General features: G+C 34.7%; 2 protein-coding genes and 1 non-coding gene across 3 annotated transcripts; 2 read left to right on the forward strand and 1 right to left on the reverse strand.

The window, feature by feature from the left end:
• Positions 1-12,396: 12,396 nt before the first annotated feature.
• On the forward strand, positions 12,397-15,019 carry LOC145598394 (NAC domain-containing protein 71-like). Its single transcript, XM_081654741.1, has 4 exons — positions 12,397-13,209; positions 13,563-13,831; positions 13,935-14,219; positions 14,346-15,019. Exons 1-4 carry the CDS (start codon positions 13,053-13,055, stop codon positions 14,610-14,612), a joined length of 978 nt encoding a protein of 325 aa, XP_081510867.1. The 5' UTR covers positions 12,397-13,052; the 3' UTR covers positions 14,613-15,019.
• A 2,999-nt stretch (positions 15,020-18,018) lies between these two features.
• On the reverse strand, positions 18,019-19,157 carry LOC145598731 (uncharacterized). Its single transcript, XM_081655117.1, has 2 exons — positions 18,966-19,157; positions 18,019-18,623 (listed from the first exon to the last, which is right to left on the reverse strand). The coding sequence occupies exons 1-2, from the start codon at positions 19,132-19,134 to the stop codon at positions 18,100-18,102; spliced, it is 693 nt and encodes a 230-aa protein (XP_081511243.1). The 5' UTR covers positions 19,135-19,157; the 3' UTR covers positions 18,019-18,099.
• Positions 19,158-19,908: 751 nt separating this feature from the next.
• On the forward strand, positions 19,909-19,980 carry TRNAC-GCA (transfer RNA cysteine (anticodon GCA)). The gene has a single exon. It is a non-coding gene; the product is annotated as a tRNA-Cys (tRNA).
• The last annotated feature ends 592 nt before the right edge of the window (positions 19,981-20,572 follow it).

The following is a 20,572-nucleotide window of genomic DNA, read 5'->3' on the forward strand; positions in this document are numbered from 1 at the left end:
TAATGTCTCATTGGGACTATTTGCATTATTCACTTGATCCACTTTGATCAATATTTGTGAATTATATTCTTCCTCCGTTTTTTTAGTTGACACCATTTGACTTTTACACTATTCACAAACCATATTTTAACGGACTTTTGTGCTTTATGGTTACGATAAAACATAGTCATTTGAGATCTTGTTTGAATTGTCTCATTATATATTTTATTAATATCTACTTTTTATAATTTTATAATTTCAATAATTAGAGATATTAATCGTTAAAATTGTGCATTGGTAGCGTGATACAGAGCATCTCCAATGGTAAGCTAATTCTCAAATAAGCTTGTAATGCCACATAGGATTTTAATCTAATTTTTTGTGTAGCTATTTTATGCCCCAATGGTTAGCTGATAATGGCTTGCTATTTAAATGAGCTTAACTTTCTCAATTATCTTTAAAAGTTAATTATATTAGTATATTAAACTCTAAAATTTTAGAAACTTTTTTCAAAAACAAATTAGCTTTGGCCAAGCTAATTGTATTTTTTAGCTCCAATGGTTAAGGTAATAGCTAGAGACTTTTGGAAATTACAAGTAAGTCTCTAGCTACAATCATTGGAGTTGCTCTAAGAGAAAATTGTCAACAAATAAAAAATGGAGGTAGTTTAAAAATATATATATAGTCTTATGGGTACTTATTGAAATCTTCTCAATGAGTAGATTACCAACATTCAATTGTTGTAATATTTTAGTTAAACATTGCCAATGAACATTGACCTTAAAAAGATTGAATGTCCATTTTTTATGAAAAAATGTTTGGATTATAGGTCCATGGCAAATTATTTTATGCTACCGGCATACTAGGATGATACTCCTAAGCTCCTTGTTATTGAGGCTCTTCGATGATAGAGTTATGAGAAAGAGAATGTTGTCAAATTTCAATTATATTGAAGAGTATACAAGAGTATTTATAGTACATAAGTAAGCATTAGACAATGACTAGATACATTAAACTATATGTCTAGGTACATTAGACAATAGATAGGAAAATTTTTGACAATCAATCTAATTGTGTAAATTAAGGAGTAAATCAAAGGATAATGATATTGCTAATATCATTATCCTTTACATTCGAATCTTCAATGAACCTACATATCGAGAATTATACATAATAAACTTTAAATTAATTTTAAATCATTGATAATTGATACTATATTGATTTTAGTAAATTGTAAGGCTACCAAATTTAAATTTAATACAATTACTATTATGACAATTCAGTTTTAGGGTAATGGACTAATGGTCCAATGAATCCAAAATGGAGGAAGTAATAATGTTGTCATTTAGGGATCCATAACTTACATGTTCACGACAAGGATGCAACATAGTGTCCTAAAATAAAACTTATAATTTATCAAATTACATGAAAATATATGATTATCAAACTATAATACCACTTAATATTATATAGCATGTCCTACTTATAAATATGCGGCGAAAGGTAGTTTCACATATAAATATAGTCCAAATACCATGCATGCTAGTTTGATAATGGTGGCCAAAAGTTTTTCAAAAATTATCCATTAACACACAAAATTTGACCAAAATTTTGTGTTCATGTTTGGATTAATCTATACAGTATATCAACAACATTATTAACATACTTCTAATGATATATGTGATCGAATATGGCTTCACATTATTTATTTGTCCACAAGCGACTACAATTTGATACTGTGCACAGTGGAGTGTGGACCTACAAATAAACAAAAATGCATGACATTCATGCACATTAATTAGTCTATTACGTATTAATTTATTATTAATCAGGCTAAATTGTTTTCCATTATAAAGCAAATTCAAATCCATATAATTCTACGTCAATTCCTTCATTAATTATATTAAATTGGTTAATTAGTGACATGATTCAATCATTCAATAGTCAACATTTTTATTTTTTGACAAACTAGCAATCATCTTAAGACAATTGAAAGACTGATGTGCTTTTATTTTGGTTTAACGTGAGAGATTAAATGAACTTGTGATAACTGATAATACATAGTACTACTAGTATTTAGCAATTCATAAGATTTCTTTATGTGTGCTATGTTGTACCCTCTCCATCCTTTTATTAGAGTCCCATTTCTAACATTTATTACTCACATAATAAAGAGAAATGAGACTCTAATAAAGGACGGAGGGAATACTTCAATATGATGATTCTTAATATATAGATCATATTAGACTTAACAAACAATACTTAATTACCTAATTCAAAATTTAAACTCTACTCAAAATCACTCATCAATATACCTTTTTATTTTATTTTTTATTATTATTAACTTATGCATATTTGAACTCATTCCAAAATCAACTCGAACAAATCTTACTCGAAGATGACCCAATCCAAAACATGATTCAAACTACCCTATTACCACCTCTAAATTCATCATTAATTAATAACAAGGACGGTGTGTCTGATATTATATTACTAATTAAAAATCATCATGAAGCATTGCTTTAATTGACAATGTCGTCTTAATTACTTGTAGTTTGTAAAAAAAAAAAACTTAGAAGTGGCGCCTATATTTGGAATTGAATCTTGTCCATGCTACCTTGGATTTATCTAGCAGACTAGCACACCCAATTAAGGGGGAAATTTGTGGTCTTTTAGGGCATCTTTCTCAACTAAAAACATTGTGTCTTATTAGATCAGATACTGCCAAAAATTATGTAATCAACATGAAATTAAAGTGGTTTAATCTCTTTCTTTTTGTCTTTCCACATCATGCAAGTAACTATATAAGAACAGTTTCAACCCTAAAAAATTGTTCATGTTCAGTGTAAAAGTTTTACGCTCTTCCAAGATAGTTCCTTAACATGTTTCTTTTTGGACGTTAATGGAGAGCCAAATGATAGCATCATTCTCATATGTCTTCTTCATCTCTTAAATTATTAGTAACTTTCAAACCAACATGTGTGAAATTATTAAAAGTGGCAAACACGATGATCACAGTTGTTATTTATCTTGCTAGCTAGTACAACTACCTCTTTCTGTCTCATTTTAGTTGATTGTTAGTTTGTTACATTTATTTTGATTTTCCTAATACGTCATCAAAATATATCTTTAATCATTTGATGATTAAATTCATTATATTATACAATAGTCCTTAGTAATAAAATTACAACAAATTCTTGATAATTATTATGAATAATTGAATATATTTAATCCATACATTTGTTTCTTTAAGTTAATTTTTATAATTTTTTATAATATGTGTCTATATTATTTGTTAGATTATGTAAATAATCTAGTTTGTAATTAGTTTGTAAATTACTCATGTACCCTTAGCCCTAACCTAGTTTACACTTGTATTATATATTGACTTATGATCAATGAGAAAGGCACGGCAAATATTCTCATATTCTCTCATGGTATCACGAGTTTAGGTTTTTCAACCCTAATTCGCTTCCGCTCATCTTCTTCTTCTACCTCTTTTCTTCTTCAATTTTGGTTATTCATCAATGGCCGAACAAAAGATTCACCCTGCTACACTTGTTCCTAACATCAAAACTTGCATCCCTATTGTTCTTGATTACAGTGGTACTCAATACAATACTTGGTCGACACTATTCCAACTCCATTGCCGTACGAATTTAGTGATCGAGCATATAATCCCTCCGGTTGTTAGTGACAAGGAGAAAGCTCCTGAATCTTCTTCTTCTGACCCTGCACTATGGCAAAGACTTGATAACATCGTTCGACAATGGATATACAATACCATCTCGACCGATCTCCTCGATTCGATTATCGATCCCGATGACAAGGCTATCGATGCTTGGAAAAGGTTGCAAAATTTCTTTCTCAATAACAAGTCAGCCCGTGCTCTTCATCTTGATGCGCAATTCACGAACACTAGGCTCGATCAATTCGAGGATGTTAAGCCGTATTGCACTCGATTGAAATCTCTTGCGGATAGTCTCCGGAATGTTGGTGATGCAGTTTCTGATAATCGTATGGCTTTACAATTATTGAAGGGGCTCTCGGAAGATTACAAGGCCTTCCGCACCTCTGTTCGTCACCTCAATCCTCTTCCCAACTTTGACACCTTGCGTTCTATGCTAGAATTGGAGGAGCAGGGTAATGCAACTGATGTTTTAGATTCCGGTGAGGAGGCTCACCTCTCACAATCATCATCTGTCGCATTCAATTCGCAGCAGGGCAAGGCGAATTCTGAATCTCCTCGCAACTCACAGCCTGCTCGCGGTGGTCGGAAACCCAAGGGAAAGGGAGGAAAAAAGGGCGGCGCTGGGTCCGGTGGACGGAGCAACCAGCCGCCGCAGCAAAAACCGCAGCAGTCACAGTCGGCACCGCATCACTTCTCGGGTCAGCAGGGGTGGCAATATCCACCTCCTTGGGCATATTGGCCTACACCTCCCTGCCCATATCCATCGCAAGCACCTGGCCCGATGCAATGGGCTGCTCGGCCCAGTCAGTTAAGTCAGCCACAACCAGGTCTTCTCGGGTCCAGACCACAGCAGCAGGTGTACTACATGTCCGGCCCACCTTCCTATTCTTCGGGGTATGTGCCAACCAACATCGAGCAAGCTATGCATACAATGTCACTTGCCGATCCAAATTATTATATGGATACCGGAGCTACATCTCATATGACGAACTCTCAAGGTAACTTGTCATCATATTTTCATTTGAGCAAAAATAATAATAATACTATTGTTGTTGGTGATGGTAGCAAAGTTCCAATACATGGTTATGGTCACAAATCCCTAAACCGAAACACACTTCACCTCAAAAATGTCCTCCACGTGCCTAAACTTGTCAAAAATCTAATTTCTGTTAGAAAATTCACTATTGATAATCATGTGTCAATTGAATTTGATCCTTTTGGGTTTTCTGTGAAGGACTTGCAGACGGGGAGCAAAATAGTGAGATGTAATAGCAGTGGCGATCTATATCCCTTTTTCACAGATCGTCAAGTCATTTCCAATTCCATTCCGTCAGCTTTTGCAGTTATTTCTCCTAGTGTGTGGCATTCCCGTTTAGGTCATCCGGGAAATGCAATTCTTAGTTCTTTACGTAGTAGTAATCTCATTAATTGTAATAAGGCTTCTAAGCACATTTGTCATTCTTGTCCTTTGGGAAAATTAATGAAATTGCCTTTTTATGATTCAATGTCTCATACTACTATGCCTTTTGATATTGTTCACAGTGATTTATGGACCTCTCCCATTGTTAGCTCACTTGGTCACAAATATTATGTTCTCTTTCTTGATAATTACACGAATTTTCTATGGACTTTTCCTATCTCTTCCAAGTCTCAGGTCTATGACCTATTTATTCGTGTTCGAACATATATTAAGACTCAATTTGAGAGGGAGATTAAGGCTTTCCAATGTGATAATGGAACGGAATTTACCAAAACTCCTTTTCAAAAATTTTGTGAACAAAATGGCATGACTTTTCGCTTCTCTTGTCCATATACTTCTCCTCAAAATGGCAAGGCCGAAAGAAAAATTAAAACGATCAATAACATTGTTCGAACTCTTCTTTGTCATGCTTCAATGCCCCCTACTTTTTGGCATCATGCTCTTGAAATGGCTACTTATCTCCATAATATCTTACCGACAAAAATTCTAGACTATAATTCCCCCACTCAAGTTCTATATCAAAAGATTCCCGACTACTCTCATCTTAGGGTATTTGGTTGTCTATGTTATCCCCTCTTTCCATCCTCCAAAATTCACAAACTTCAAGCTCGTAGTAGTCCTTGTGTTTTTCTAGGATATCCATCTAATCATCGAGGGTATAAGTGTTTTGATATGTCCACTCAGAAAATTATTATAGCTAGACATGTTTGGTTTGATGAGTCGGTTTTCCCATTTTCAAAAATTCATACTCCCGAGCCACATTCTTATGATTTTTTGGGTAGTGAATTGAGCATGCTTGACAACCCTTCTCTCCGTCACACTCTCACTCAATCCGAGCCCCAACCTCACCCTGTCCACGCTGCTACCACACAGCAGGCTCCGCGGGCAAGCTGCGGTGAGGGAGCACAGGCCGCGACCCCCCCGCGGAGCCCCCTGCTCTTTCCTTCTCGCCTTCATCCTCTGCTGCCTGGCTTTCCCACGCCTGGGCAGCTTCTTTCCCCTCAAAGACAGCACCCCACGCCCCCTCGCTCTCCTTCCCCAATGCAAACACCCTCCCCCTTTGTTCAGCAGCGTGGCATTACGCCACCTCCTGCTAGCCCCGCCGGGTTAAACGCGGACAATGGTGCGGGGAAGGGTGAGGCCGAGCATTCTCTATCTCCTACTCTCACTCATCATTCTCCTCCCTCTTTCATTCCCGCACCATCCCTGATGCCTCCTCATTCCATGGCTACTTGTAGCAAACATGGCATTGTCAAACCGAATCCCAAATATCAAGATCAAACACATCATACTACTACCTCCATATCACCCATTCCAAAGAACCCGGTTACCGCCCTTCGTGACCATAATTGGAAAATTGCTATGCAGGAAGAATATGATGCTCTTATTGAAAATGGTACTTGGAAATTGGTTCCGCGGCCACCGAATGTGAATATAATTCGGTCGTTGTGGATTTTTCGGCATAAGACTAAGTCTGATGGGTCTTTTGAGAGACATAAGGCTCGTCTTGTTGGTGATGGTAAAACTCAAAGGGAAGGAATTGATTGTGATGAGACCTTTAGCCCGGTTGTTAAACCGGCTACTATTCGGGTGGTTCTTAGCATTGCTTTGGCTAAGTCTTGGCAAATTCATCAATTAGACGTGAAAAATGCTTTCTTACATGGTCATTTGAATGAAACGGTCTACATGTATCAACCTTTGGGATTCAAAGATCCTGAAAAACCCGATCATGTCTGTTTGTTAGAGAAGTCACTGTATGGTCTGAAACAGGAACCTCGTGCGTGGTACAAGCGTTTTGCAGATTTTGTGGCTACTATTGGTTTTGCTAATAGCAAATCTGATACCTCTTTGTTCATTTATCGCCATGGCAATGATATTGCTTATTTACTTCTCTATGTTGATGATATTGTGCTTACTGCTTCATCGGAGTCTCTTCGACGACATATTATTTCTCGGCTCAGCTCTGAGTTTGCTATGAAGGATTTGGGTCCTCTGAGTTATTTTTTGGGTATTGCTGTTACTAGAGATAAAAATGGTTTATTTTTATCTCAAAGGAAGTATGCACAGGAAATTTTGGAAAAAGCAGGAATGGCGAATTGCAAGCCTTCGACCACTCCTGTTGACACCAAAGGCAAATTGAGCACTCAGGAGGGTGCTTTGTATGCCGATCCTACTTCTTATCGGCGCCTTTGTGGTGCTTTGCAGTACTTGACATTCACTCGCCCAGATATCTCTTATGCAGTTCAACAGGTTTGCTTATTTATGCACTCACCCCGTGTTGAGCACATGGATGCGTTGAAACGCATTCTTCGATATATTCGAGGTACGACATATTTTGGTTTGCAGTTGCATAAATCTCCTGTTTCTTCTCTTGTGTCCTACACGGATGCAGATTGGGGCGGGTGTCCGGATACTCGTCGTTCTACATCAGGGTATTGTGTATACCTTGGTGATAATCTGATTTCTTGGTCTTCGAAACGTCAACCCACTTTGTCTAAATCCAGTTGTGAAGCAGAGTACAGAGGGGTTGCCAATGTGGTTTCAGAATCCTGCTGGATTCGCAATTTGTTGCTCGAGCTCTTTCTTCCTATTTCGAAAGCAACATTGGTTTATTGTGACAATGTTAGTGCGATTTATCTCTCTAGTAATCCGGTTCAGCATCAGCGCACTAAACACATTGAGATGGACATACACTTTGTTCGTGAGAAAGTTCAAAAGGGTGAAGTTTGTGTCCTACATGTACCGTCCCATTACCAGATTGCAGACATCTTCACCAAAGGTCTGCCTAAGGTTTTATTTGATGATTTTCGGGACAGTCTAAGCGTTCGTTGTCCTTCCGCTTTGACTGCGGGGGAGTGTTAGATTATGTAAATAATCTAGTTTGTAATTAGTTTGTAAATTACTTATGTACCCTTAGCCCTAACCTAATTTACGCTTGTATTATATATTGACTTATGATCAATGAGAAAGGCACGAAAAATATTCTCATATTCTCTCATTATTAATGTTCAAATGTATGTACGATACAAAGGGAATATTAAATTATTTATTACAACCATATAATTAATTTATAAGGTTGTTTGCGAAGTTAGACATATAGATTATTAGATTAAAGTAGGAGGAGATCGAGTATAAAAAACGATTTTGGCATAATAAAATGCTGCTAGCTTAAGCCTATAAGCTACAACATAAAAGTTGATACAAGTTTTGAGTATTTATATGAAATTCATATTGCAAAATATAAGCATAATCAACTAAGGATCTATTAGATTAATTGATACTTTGTATTACTTTTCAAATTTAACTTCATTTTTGCTTCAAAGGGTATGTATATATTCATTGTTTTTACTTGTGTATGTTAGTTGTAAATCTAAAATGTGTATATAAAAAAATAATAGGGTGAATTGAACAGTTAAGTGCTCTAGTTTTATCTTGAAATCATGACACGTAAACACAAAAAAATGCAGGAACACTTAACTATTGTCTTTATACAAGTATACATTTTTTTTTGTGTTTACGTGTAGAGTAAAGTGTATATAAAATCAACTATTGTCTTTATACAAGTACAAGTTTTATAAGAAGGAGAAAAGAAAAATGCGCTAATTAACCCCTTTTGCAAGCACATAATACTAGAAGTACATTAAAGTCCTTAAAGAGAACAGCAACAATCCCCTTCAAACCAAATAAACTACCATCTTCAACAACCAACTTAAGACTAACGAATCAACAAATTAATATTATAATCACACTTTATTTAACACAAAGACAAAGTGGTAACTTATAATTTTAACGCATAAAAGTTAATTAAGTTTGTGTTTAGCAAAAATAGTGCGTGGAAGTAAGAATGTTGATTTATAGGCTAAGTTGAGCTAGTTATTAGACTTCCATGTCATCAAAGGAACAAAAGGGGCCGAAAGCATATTGATGAATAGCGACATGATAAGTATGGTGGTCCTTCAACTTTGTAGTTTTTCACTTATAACTATAAAGCCAACCTTTAAATTCTTAAATATTTTTCTAATTAATTTTCTTTTTTTGCATAAATTTCATCATTTTCACACCTTGTCTTTGGAATATACGGTATACTTAATTTTAGAACGTCCATTATAATTGCTTCCTGTAATACACGCAATTTAATAATAGTTGATTAACCCTCTTTTAAATTCTTTTCCTCTTATGTTGTCCATTGTTCAAACACTCTTGGCATATTTGTCCCTTAAACCATGAACCAATCGATGGAAAAGGGGAAAAAAAAAAGGAAATTTTGAATGCTTTCCTAGTTATAGATGTTGATCTATTCTTTGCGTATTTGACGATAGTAAAAAATTAAAATATACGAGTAATTGTTAAGAAAAAAAATAATAACATGAAACACATTTTAATTTGCTGGTAGAGTGGTAAATGTTTAAAGTAAAATGCTTTTTTAAGGTTTAGATGATAAAAAGTGTCTTGATCGACTTATAATTATGAAATGAGAAATTTTTTACTTTCTTCCATGCATGTTGATAGTCTTGATACTGTAATTACTATTGTTTTTTTAAAGGGTATTTTATTTACCACAGATATATATAAACTGACTAAGGATTCAAAAATAAAAAAGTTTAAGATGAAATAATAAACTATGGAGTATTAGGGTAAACTGAAATTATGGGAAGTACCAACTACCAAGCTACCTTCAGCTTGGTTTTTTCAATTCAAGCCCCATAAACTTAGCAGTTGCAGTAATTAATTATTGTAAAATATCCCTTAATTAGATAGATTACTCTAAACTCATAGTTTTATAAAAAGAAAAATTCTCTGATTCCCAAGTACCTTTTTTGCAATGTAAAGGAGACAAAATCAACACATAACCCACTTTTGCCATGTAATTGAATCATCAGCAAACTTTGTAGTAATGATGATATTGCCTTAAACAGCATTTTAAAGAGATTCAATTCAATCAATTATTCACAAGTTCACATACAAACATGATTATAACAAACCTTACTTACACTTGAAAAGATTATTTCTAGTATCTTCAAATCAGTGCAAATGCATGCAACCTTTCACTTTTGCACATTCTCCAAACCTAAATTACAATTGGCCGCATAACATGTATTATTGTAAGGTTCTACTCTCATTCTTTTTATTTAGTAAACTAATCTTTATATGTTAAAGTAGTAACCTCAAATAATAATAAATGTTACTTGATTAGTATATAGTAAAATCTTAAAAATTATTTATGTTCATCAGCAAGGTCATGGTCTCTCCAGTCTCCACCTCAATAAAATACGAAGTAAACTTTAGCGGAAATAAATTTTGATGAGCAGTCATATTTAGTTTTAGTTAATTATATATAATTAACTAGTAACTTGAACTTCACATTACCACATTACATAATGAGCTAGTATAGAACTAGTTTAATTTAGATTGCAAAAATAACTTGCAATTACGTAAATATCGAATTTAATCTATAAAACGTACGTAGTTTAGTTAGTAACAATAATTTCAATTTACTAAAATTTAGGTGAAACGAACAAAGCTTTTGACTCTTTTGTATTCCTTTCTCAAACCCTTAACAATTAACTAAATAATGCATTTAATATCAAGGATAATCATTTTTGCAACACGAATGCTAATACGAATAGACGAGTAGTACTTAATAATTGAGTTAGTAATAGCTTTTGATGAACCCTATACCCAAATTAAAGTAGATAAGTAGATAATGCATTAAGTCACTTGTAAAGTAATGTTATATTAGCAAACTTTTCCTATTTTGTTAATCTTAATAGGAAGAAGATATTAATGTGCTTTTTGCTATTATGTTACCCTAACTTTAATCCATGTAATTAGCAGTATTTTTAAGGAACTTTCTAATTAAACAAGTTTTAATTAGATTAAACGAAAATTAAGATTTAGCTAAAACGAGTAAGAAGCAAATCTTTTTGTGTTTCTCATGTGAACTTAAAAAAAGTGTGATTATTTGGCGTGCTTGGTGCTTTTATAAGTCTTGAAAAGGTTATTTTTAAAAATGGTGTTTACACACTTTGAATTTTATGGCCATTATTATTTTGGGCCTGGGCCCAATGACGCTAGCACTTTAAAACCAAAGGTAAAGAAAGTGTTTTTGTCCTACTCATGATGACGTGGAAGGTACTTGGACTTCCATGACTTGACCAAGAAAACCACTTATTCCCTCCATTAGTGTATCCAAAGCTTCAAACTTGTATTCTACAAATGAGTTCTACCTTTTTACAACAATTGTACTTCGTAGATGATTAGTTGGTATGTCAATTTGTAGAAAGATTTGAGTTACCAAAGCTTTATTAGTCCGATATGCTAAAAAGTAATCGACCGATATCTTTAAACTTACATAAATGGTCTCAATCAACGAAAATGCATTGATCAAGTAAAATTCTCTAATTAAATATATATATATATATATATATATATATATATATATATATATATATATATATATATATATATATATATGTGAAAGACAATGCATAATTCATATTAGTAAAACATGAGATGTCATTTTAAGTCATATATAATACAAACATAATAACAGATGACAAGTAATAGTTACATACTCGATTCTCATTAAATTTAATAAGATGAACTACACTAACAATTGCAAGACATGCATAATTAGTTATGCTTCATGAATCACTATGGACATGTTTATTGGAGAAATAAGGGGGATAAGAAAACAAATTCTTAATATCTCGAATAATAAAACCAATCATATATTGTAGCATTTGTTCCTTAAGCAAAGTCTGGACATGAGATTTGAATTTCCAAACTCAATTTAAGACTCACGTGAGTCTTTGACTTTACTACAAGAATCTTGAGCAAGACTCATATTGAGATTTGAGACTTTGCTCAAGACTTGCAATAAACTCACCCTAAGGTGATAAACCAACTGATTACCACATTCATTCCCAATAGAAACATTTTACCTATAGAGCTTTTATTAACTATTTTAGCCTTCTTTGTCAAAATCGACCCATTTTCTAGTAACAACTCACTTCCTAACCTGAATCGAGTTACAATTATGACTTATAAATCGATTGCCTCGTGATCAGCTCTACGTCTCTACTACACATAATGTTCCGTATTTTTTTTAAAGGCACTATAAATCTATAATGAATAATGTGAACAGGGTAAGAGATGCTTATGAGAGCAAAGGGTCCCACAAGCTTGGAATTTTAGAGGAGCACTCCAGACAAGCAAACTCTTCATTCTTTCGGTGTTGCAAAATTGGACTGCCTGTCCCCCTTCTCCATCACCTATATATACCTTCTTCCTCCCTCTCTTTCTTCTCCTCTTACACTCATCTTTTTTCTCTCTTCTTTCCCGCCTTTATTCTTCTTCATTTTTCTTACCTTGTAACCGCAATTCTGCACTTTCAGCCGCCAAATTTAGTCTAAAAACATTAACTTGAAAGTTTTTAGCTTCTGGGTACTTCAAAAGTTTGCAACTTTGATTAATTTAGCTAAGTTTTCATAGCTTATAGCTGAATTAAACTTGTGGGTATTGCTTAAAATTTAGAATTTTTTTGTAATTTGAAGAGATTTTTTTTTGTTTTAATTGGTTATAATTGGGGATTTAGTGGGGGGATTATTTCTTGACCCACTAAAAACTTGGACTTTGCCAGAAAATGTTATTGTTGCGTAAAGGATGCATTTTATGGGAATTATTTACAATTTCTGAGGCCAAATTCTGTATCGGGAAGAGCTTCTATTTTTGGATTTTTAAGATTGTAAACAGGTGTAACATGGGTACTTAGCTATAGAATAAGACACCCACCAACTGTTTGTGGAATTGCTTCTTTGAGTGAGTGTACTGTTGTGTTTTCTTTCCCCATTGATAGAGTTTAACTTGATAGTTAGAGCTTTTTTTAGAAGGAGTGACATAATGGAAGGTGCGACATTACCACCCGGTTTTCGGTTTCATCCTACTGATGAGGAGTTGGTCGATTACTACTTGAAAAGGAAGGTTGAAGGGCTAGAAATCGAGCTCGAAGTGATTCCTGTGATCGATTTTTATAAGTTTGATCCTTGGGAATTACCAGGTAATATAGCTCATTACCATACATTTTTCAAAAAGTTGATGCTTAGTGTTGAATGTTTTATGTCATCTTGCCAGAAAGATTTTGTCAATTGCATATCTATTATGTATCAAATTTCAAATGAAGCCTGCTAAAAAGCATGTTTTAGGCTGAATTTAAATGATACTTTAGATTACTCATTACATACTAGATTATTTTTAGGTGGGGTATCAAACTTTCTACTCCTAAAGCCAATTGAATCGGCTTTGTTTTATTCTTCACTTGCTTTGCATATGATTATGAAATATTTATAATCATAAAAAGAGAAAGTTCTTTAATCCCTATTCACATTTTGATATGTTTTGCATGATCTGTAGACAAATCATTTCTTCCCAAACGCGATATGGAGTGGTTCTTTTTCTATCCAAGAGATAAGAAGTATCCAAATGGCTCACGCTCGAATAGAGCCACCAGGGCTGGCTACTGGAAAGCCACTGGAAAAGACCGGAAAGTGGTATGTGAATCCTCTGTGACTGGCTACCGGAAGACCCTTGTTTTCTATCAAGGGCGTGCTCCTTTAGGAAGTAGAACTGATTGGGTGATGCATGAGTATCGCCTGTGTGATGAAATGACACCAAATACTAAAGTAAGAAACTCAGAACAGTTGGTATCTCCTAATTCTAACAGAGTTGATCAGCTGATGAACCATATATTAATATCAATCCTTTGTGTGAAATTCCTTCTCCCAGGGAGCTTTTGCCTTGTGTCGTGTGGTTAAAAAGAGCGGTTTCAATGAAGAGGTGAAATCTAAAAAGGCTGGAAGCAGTTCAAGCAATAGAGAGTACATGCCTACTGAAGTTTCAAATGAGCTCTTGAGCGGCTCCAGTGACAATCAGTACAACAGCAGCAACTATTCCACCCCTATTTCTTCTCCTTACATCACACCAAGGGCAGATTTCGAAACAACTGCATCATTGAGCTCGCAGTCTCCAAGCATGTGGGTCTCACCTGATTTGATTCTTGATTCCTCCAAGGTAAAATATTGGTTTCTGTTGTAAGAGCTATTAGTGGTTTATTTCCCGGCTTCCTGCATGTACTTTTCTTTCTTGGTTGATAGGATTTTAAAACATGTTCCTTTGGTGTTGTATGGCTTAATACAGGAATTCTCTCAAGGACAAAGAATGGCAACTGATTACATCCCGCAATGCGACTTTCAAAATCCAATGTCTACATGGCAGCCTCACCAAGGTATTTCTCCAAGCTCATCGCATGCAACTTTCTCCGAGATTGAACATGATCTTAGTCAAATTGGCTGCATGTCACCCTACTCTGCTAACATGGATTACATGGGATATGATGGAAATGTGGGTATGCTTTATGATGGATATGACACAATCAATGCCATAACCTATCAAAATCCCTTCTGAAACCAATAGGAACCATCACAGCTTGTGTTTTCTGTACGTCCAAATGATAGAGGTTTGGAATATTGCTGGATCATTACTCGGTCTTTGTGGCTCAAGAGCATGACCTAAACAAGGATGCCTGACTCAGTTTTATCTTTTACTGCTATGTAATATGAATATCATCCAAGACAACGCCTTTTTTGTGTGTTCTTGGTTTGTCATTATTGGAGCTTGAACTTACAGTATGCATGTAACTTTGTAAGGTTACATCAGTTTGAGTACTTTATTATGTGTTCAAATCACTAGGAAATATGTCTTGTGACAATCGCTTTTACAAATCGCCTTTAGAGATAATTAGTGGTCCTTGTATGTCTTGAGACTTAACTTTCCTTTGGCTACTATTTATAAGCTTCATCAACAGAAGCAGCTTATGTATATTTTTCAGTTTTCTGAATTATTGTGTATCTGATTTTCTAGTAATCTAAATTGTTATTGTTACTCATTATTTTCTATGGCAACAACCCTGATTTGTCAACAAGCATGTCTGGCTGTCTGCTTTAACTTGACCTTTTGCATTCTAATAAGACAAATTATTCCTTCAGTCAAACCTATTTTACAACATTTTCAATTTAGTATAATGAATAGTCAGGCAGTATTATTGCTGATTATCAAAAGTTATCTTCAGTAAGCATACACTAGTACACCCCGCGACCCAGGTGTAACTCAAATTAGGTACACCCACAAGCAAGATTTAGATCTTCAGCGGGTGTATGTAAGAAATTGTAATGCCATCATAGGTTGATGGTGAACTAGACTGTGCGGGTGAACAAACTCTTGTATGAATTGGTCTCACAATAACACAGTGATACTAGAGTGACTTCATCTATTTCAATGGATGACTAACTCGCTTAAGGATAACCTTTAGTGTCTCACAATGAGTTAGTGTGTATGTGAGACTGTCACACCAAGAGTTGCTCGTCTGAGTGAACTAGTTTCCCTAAAATTTTCTCTTCTGTAGATTTTTGCTGATAAACATTAGTTGTTTTTAACTTTGATTGTTGAAAAAGAACTGACCTTTCTATAGCTGTAACTTACTAAAGCACTGACATATATTTTCCTGACTACTTATAATTTTGGAGAATTCATATAGACCACAAGACCAATCATCAGCAAGCGAATTGACAAATGTTGTTTCTCATGGGTGGATAGTATCTTGGCTTTAGCCCTTCAAAACTTTTCACTGTTATAATGCCCTCATATCATGGAATATGGAAGCCTATGCCTATGTTTGCAGTTTGCACACCCTGTCTCAATCATTGAATGATAATTATGCAGCACTTTACTCAAAAAAGCAACATTTTGGTTGAGGCTGTTGTATTTAACTTTTTTTTCTTGTTACTCGAACTTGAAGTTGAGGTCGGATACTATGTATGAATGCAGCTGGAAAGAAAATAACTCTATAAATGAACTGTCCTTCAACTTTTCATGTTCTTTAATTTCCTCACAGTTTTTAACATATTATGACAAGATTTAGCATTAATATACTTTATCTTTTCCTTTCTTTTTTTATCCCATATCCTTTTACAGTTTAGTTTGCATGTTTTTCATAGTAAAAATCATTCATGTAAGCCCCATCTCCCCAATCCCTTTTATATTTTCCCGGTTTCTTTTCTTCTTTCTCCTAGTCTTTTCTCCTTTTGTCTTTTTAATGTTGAAGATTTAGCAAGATTACACTTTAAACCCTTCATAACGACTATATTAGCTGTGGTGATAAATAAGCTTTTCGCAGAACTTTGGTGTGTTACTGTAACATTGTTAGTCTGTTACTGCAGTCTGCAGGCATTGTTTCAGTAAGGGCCAGCTGAGAGAGCTCTTTATATATCTTCTGTATAACATCTCCTACACTTTTCATCTTATGTATCTTGTGTTAATTGAAATCTGGCCCTATTGTCAGGCACATGTATATTTGTCAATTGCCCATACCCATGAACTGAAGTGCCAAGGATCTGACATAAGTGCGTGAGGTGATATGAAGAGTCTGAGTAACATAAGAATAAACACCCTAAAACCAGTGGTCCTCTAGTCATAATCAGGCAAAAACTTCACCATGATGCTGCTTCTATTGTAACAAATTGCATCAACAAACACTGTTTTGCATGAGGAATCATTGCTAAAAATGAATAGAAACTAGCCAATGTATGCATGAATAATAAACTTTTGTCCCTGCCTTTTCTAGGTGGTTGCCATCCTCAGAGTCACTGCAGGGGCCAAATATAATACTGAACCATCAGTCCAGCTGCAGTAGTGGTGCATCAAATTAAAAGGTGACATTTTTGTTAAAGCTACTGCTTTCTCCTTTTGCATTGTGACTAAACACTAAGTAGCCTCACTTAGTTAGTGATCAGTGTATGAATGCAGGCTTCAGGAAAGCACCGAGGCTGTCATTTTCAAGTACTCCAGTCCCTTTCTTACTTCCTTTTTCTTTTTTATCTTTATTTTGCCCCACAAAACCTCACAAGGAAAAATTAATTTTTTTTAAGTAAGATTTATTATTGCTTTATCAATGTTAATATTTGTGCTTAGTTAATGTAAGTAACCCTGACTTGCTAGTCAGAAAAAAAAAAAAAAAAAAAAAAAAAAAAAAAAAAAAAAAAAAAAAAAAACAGGAAATGCAGCATTAGCATGATTTTAAAAAATGGTAAGTTAAACTTGTCTTGCTGGTGAAATATTTGTCAAATTTCTACATTTTTAAAGGTGTGAACATAATGTTTTCTATTTAGGATTTCAAACTTAACGTCAAAGACCAATTGTTTAGTGGAAGAGAAAAAGGCAATGCAGCAACTCGTTTGTGTCATGAAAAAGCTCTGCTGGCCCTAGGATCACTCAGGCAAGTTATGTCATATTCTCTATAAGTTGAAGTTTCCTCATTATTCCACTTCCCCCTTCTTTTGAACTCTCCTTTTAGCAAGATTTTGATTAAAGAATTTCCAAGTAATGGACTTAATTAAAAGCACTGCAAAAGGGCTACATTACTTAACTCTTTTCTTCTAAACCCTCTAAAGTTTTTTCAAAGTTGGATTCGCCTGCCTCTAAGAACTCTTTCCACAAGACCTATATCCTACTGCTAAAAGTCATGGAATAAGTTTGGAAATCTCTTTTGCCACATCCTTCATATCAATTTTGTTGTTTGAGGGAGGCAGGGTGATGTCCTTTTCGTGGAATTTGTTTAATCTTCTGATATTTTTATAAAATGAAATCTGGTATCAGACTAATAAGAGTGCAATCCTATCTTTTTGGACAATGTTAGAACGCTGAATTAATTTAAGTAATGTTGTACATGCTTCTGCTATTATTAGTTAATCCACGAAAGTAAAGTGAAGTCTAGGGAAGTTGGCCACCCATCTAAAAAGCTATTGAAAACTGTTAGTGCAAAGAAATAAAAAGCTCTAAAATGTCTTCATCCATTGATTAATTATCTTGCTGTACAAGGAGGATAATAAACAATACATTAGTATAATCTTGCAATGTCTGGACTGCAGAAGACTTGGACCTCTTCAAGGGTTGCGTTGGATTCATCCCCGAAGATAGACTCCTTTCCATCAGGTCTCTTAGCATAGGATAACCCCAGCCTAGACTTAGCTTGCCTGAGATCACCTGCACCTGAACTCGGATCAGGTCCTGTAAACACACCCATGACAGGAGTTAGGGGTGGGCCGATGAGCAGTCCATCGGAGCCAAATTGTGGCCCCCCACGGGCATAATCGAAAAGGGCAGCTCCACTGCCCCCAACTTTGGGTAGTATTATTGGATCAGGTTTCCCATCCTCTTGCCAGTAAAAAAGGAATGCATCAAAGGAGTCATAGTAATCATCTGTGCTTCTATAACCTTCTGGATTGAATGCTCCAAACTTAAAGGGCTTGTTGTTTGTGTAACCTATTATAACACAAGGGCCCTTAAAGTCACAGTATTTGTGGAAGTCAATTGCATTAAATCCATCAATGCTTGCTCTGTAACAGCATTTCAGTTCTCTTCCTGCCAGTCAATATTCCCAAAAAATTATAATATTAACTGGAGTAAGATCAAATTAAGTATCTGAATTACTTGTTTAATACTTCCAACAAACCGATCACAAGATATGACACTAGTGTGACTCCAGATTTAAAAATGTCTAGATGTATGCAATGTTATCCTTAATCAGTCTATACAGATGATAGATAATACGAAGTATGTAATACATATGGGTTTAAATTCATTCATATGAAATGGGAAGTTAAAAGTTTACTTGAAATATGTCATTAAATCATAGTTAAAATTATGAAATAAATATCAAGCATTTTGATGATAAAAAGATAGAGAAAAAAGAGGAAACAGTACCATTTAGAAAGGTTTTGGAGACCAGAGAAGGTGGGAAAGGAAGATCAATGTCATGGTACTTAGGCTGTGGTTTCTCATCAACTTTTGATTTTCGAGTGTTCCATCCAAATAAGTTCTTTGGACTTCCTCTCCACCTGTAAAATACAGTGTTTGAGACACACCAAGCCATTAATTTTCCAGATAGATAGCTGACCACCCATTTTTTATACTAACTTAGATGTATAACAAAAATATCTTATCTTTATGTGTTTGTTGGTTATTTTGTCATTGTTCTCCTCTCTTGTATGATTTTATGTTGTAAATTTGTAACGAAACATTGGTTGCTTGGTCCTTACTATTTCTGAACTTGGCCTCTGGTTAATTGTCCTGTGTTCAAAAAGAGATTGTTGGATGGACTTTTTACAGTTTTCAAAATATATATCTTGGTAATTTTTTTTAGATGTTTATGATTATGATAGATACATAAAAATGTGAGTTTAAATCTCATATTGCTACTATATGTTGGAACAGGTAGCCAAAAGCCATGTAAGAATAGATTAAGCTGATGTCCACACGAGTACACGACCGTGCCACGACGCCATTAAGTTCAGATCAGACTTGGAGCCTAGGAGGTATATATGAGAAACTTACTACTCTCTTTTATGCTCTATTATTCCTCTTTTCTCTTAATTTATCATAAGACATGATTGGTTTGATTAGTAAGGAATTCACCACCTTACCTTCTCGTTAAAAAAAAAATAAATTCACACTTAGTGTATTTTATTTCAATCATTTCATAATAAATTACTGTAATATTATTATGAAAGTTTAATGTATTGCCTATTATAAAGTATAATCAAAGTTAATTTACATTGGCAAGATCTTAGTTTGAAAGTGTCTGTTAGTGTGAGGTATATCGCATAGTCATATTAAATTAATATTATTCTATGAATTAAACAATAATGGGTCCATAGCTCAGTGGTAGAGCAATTGACTGCAGATCAATAGGTCACCGGTTCGAACCCGGTTGGGCCCTTCAAATTTAATTTTTTTCTTCTTTTTTAAAAAAAAAAAAAAATCCCTTTCAGAGTTTAAACTGTAACTCTAAGGACTTTTAACTACTTCATTTACAGTAATCATTATCATTAATTACAGACACAACTTCAATGAATTCCATACTAATCTAGTACACATTGAAGTACATATTAAATACAATTAACTAGATATCATTCTTAAATCCATTAACCAAAACAAAGGGAAGGCAGATTATTATGATAACCATTATTAATTGGCTTATCATCACACTTAACAACAATGTCATGCTCCCAAGCCCTTCTACCTCCTCAATGACACGATCCAACCTAGCAACCGCTCTCCACTAGCATTGATGCAAAGGCCGGCGAATGGTAATGCCTCAGCAAACTCTAGGCTTGTGATGGCTGTCTTGCTCAACGTGGCCTCAACATTTTGCTGTCTCCTCCACCTTCCTTCTCTTTAGGTGTTATAGCCTTAGTAGGCGTAGCAGTCTTCTGATCTCGCTCATCTTCCACTCAAGTAGGGCAGAAGAGTCGGTCTTCTACCTTAACCTACTGATTTATTATTGGCTACAAACTCAAGGAAAAACGCCA

Source organism: Chenopodium album, chromosome 20 (assembly GCF_948465745.1).
Source record: "Chenopodium album chromosome 20, dcCheAlbu1.1, whole genome shotgun sequence".
Taxonomy (NCBI): domain Eukaryota; kingdom Viridiplantae; phylum Streptophyta; class Magnoliopsida; order Caryophyllales; family Amaranthaceae; genus Chenopodium; species Chenopodium album.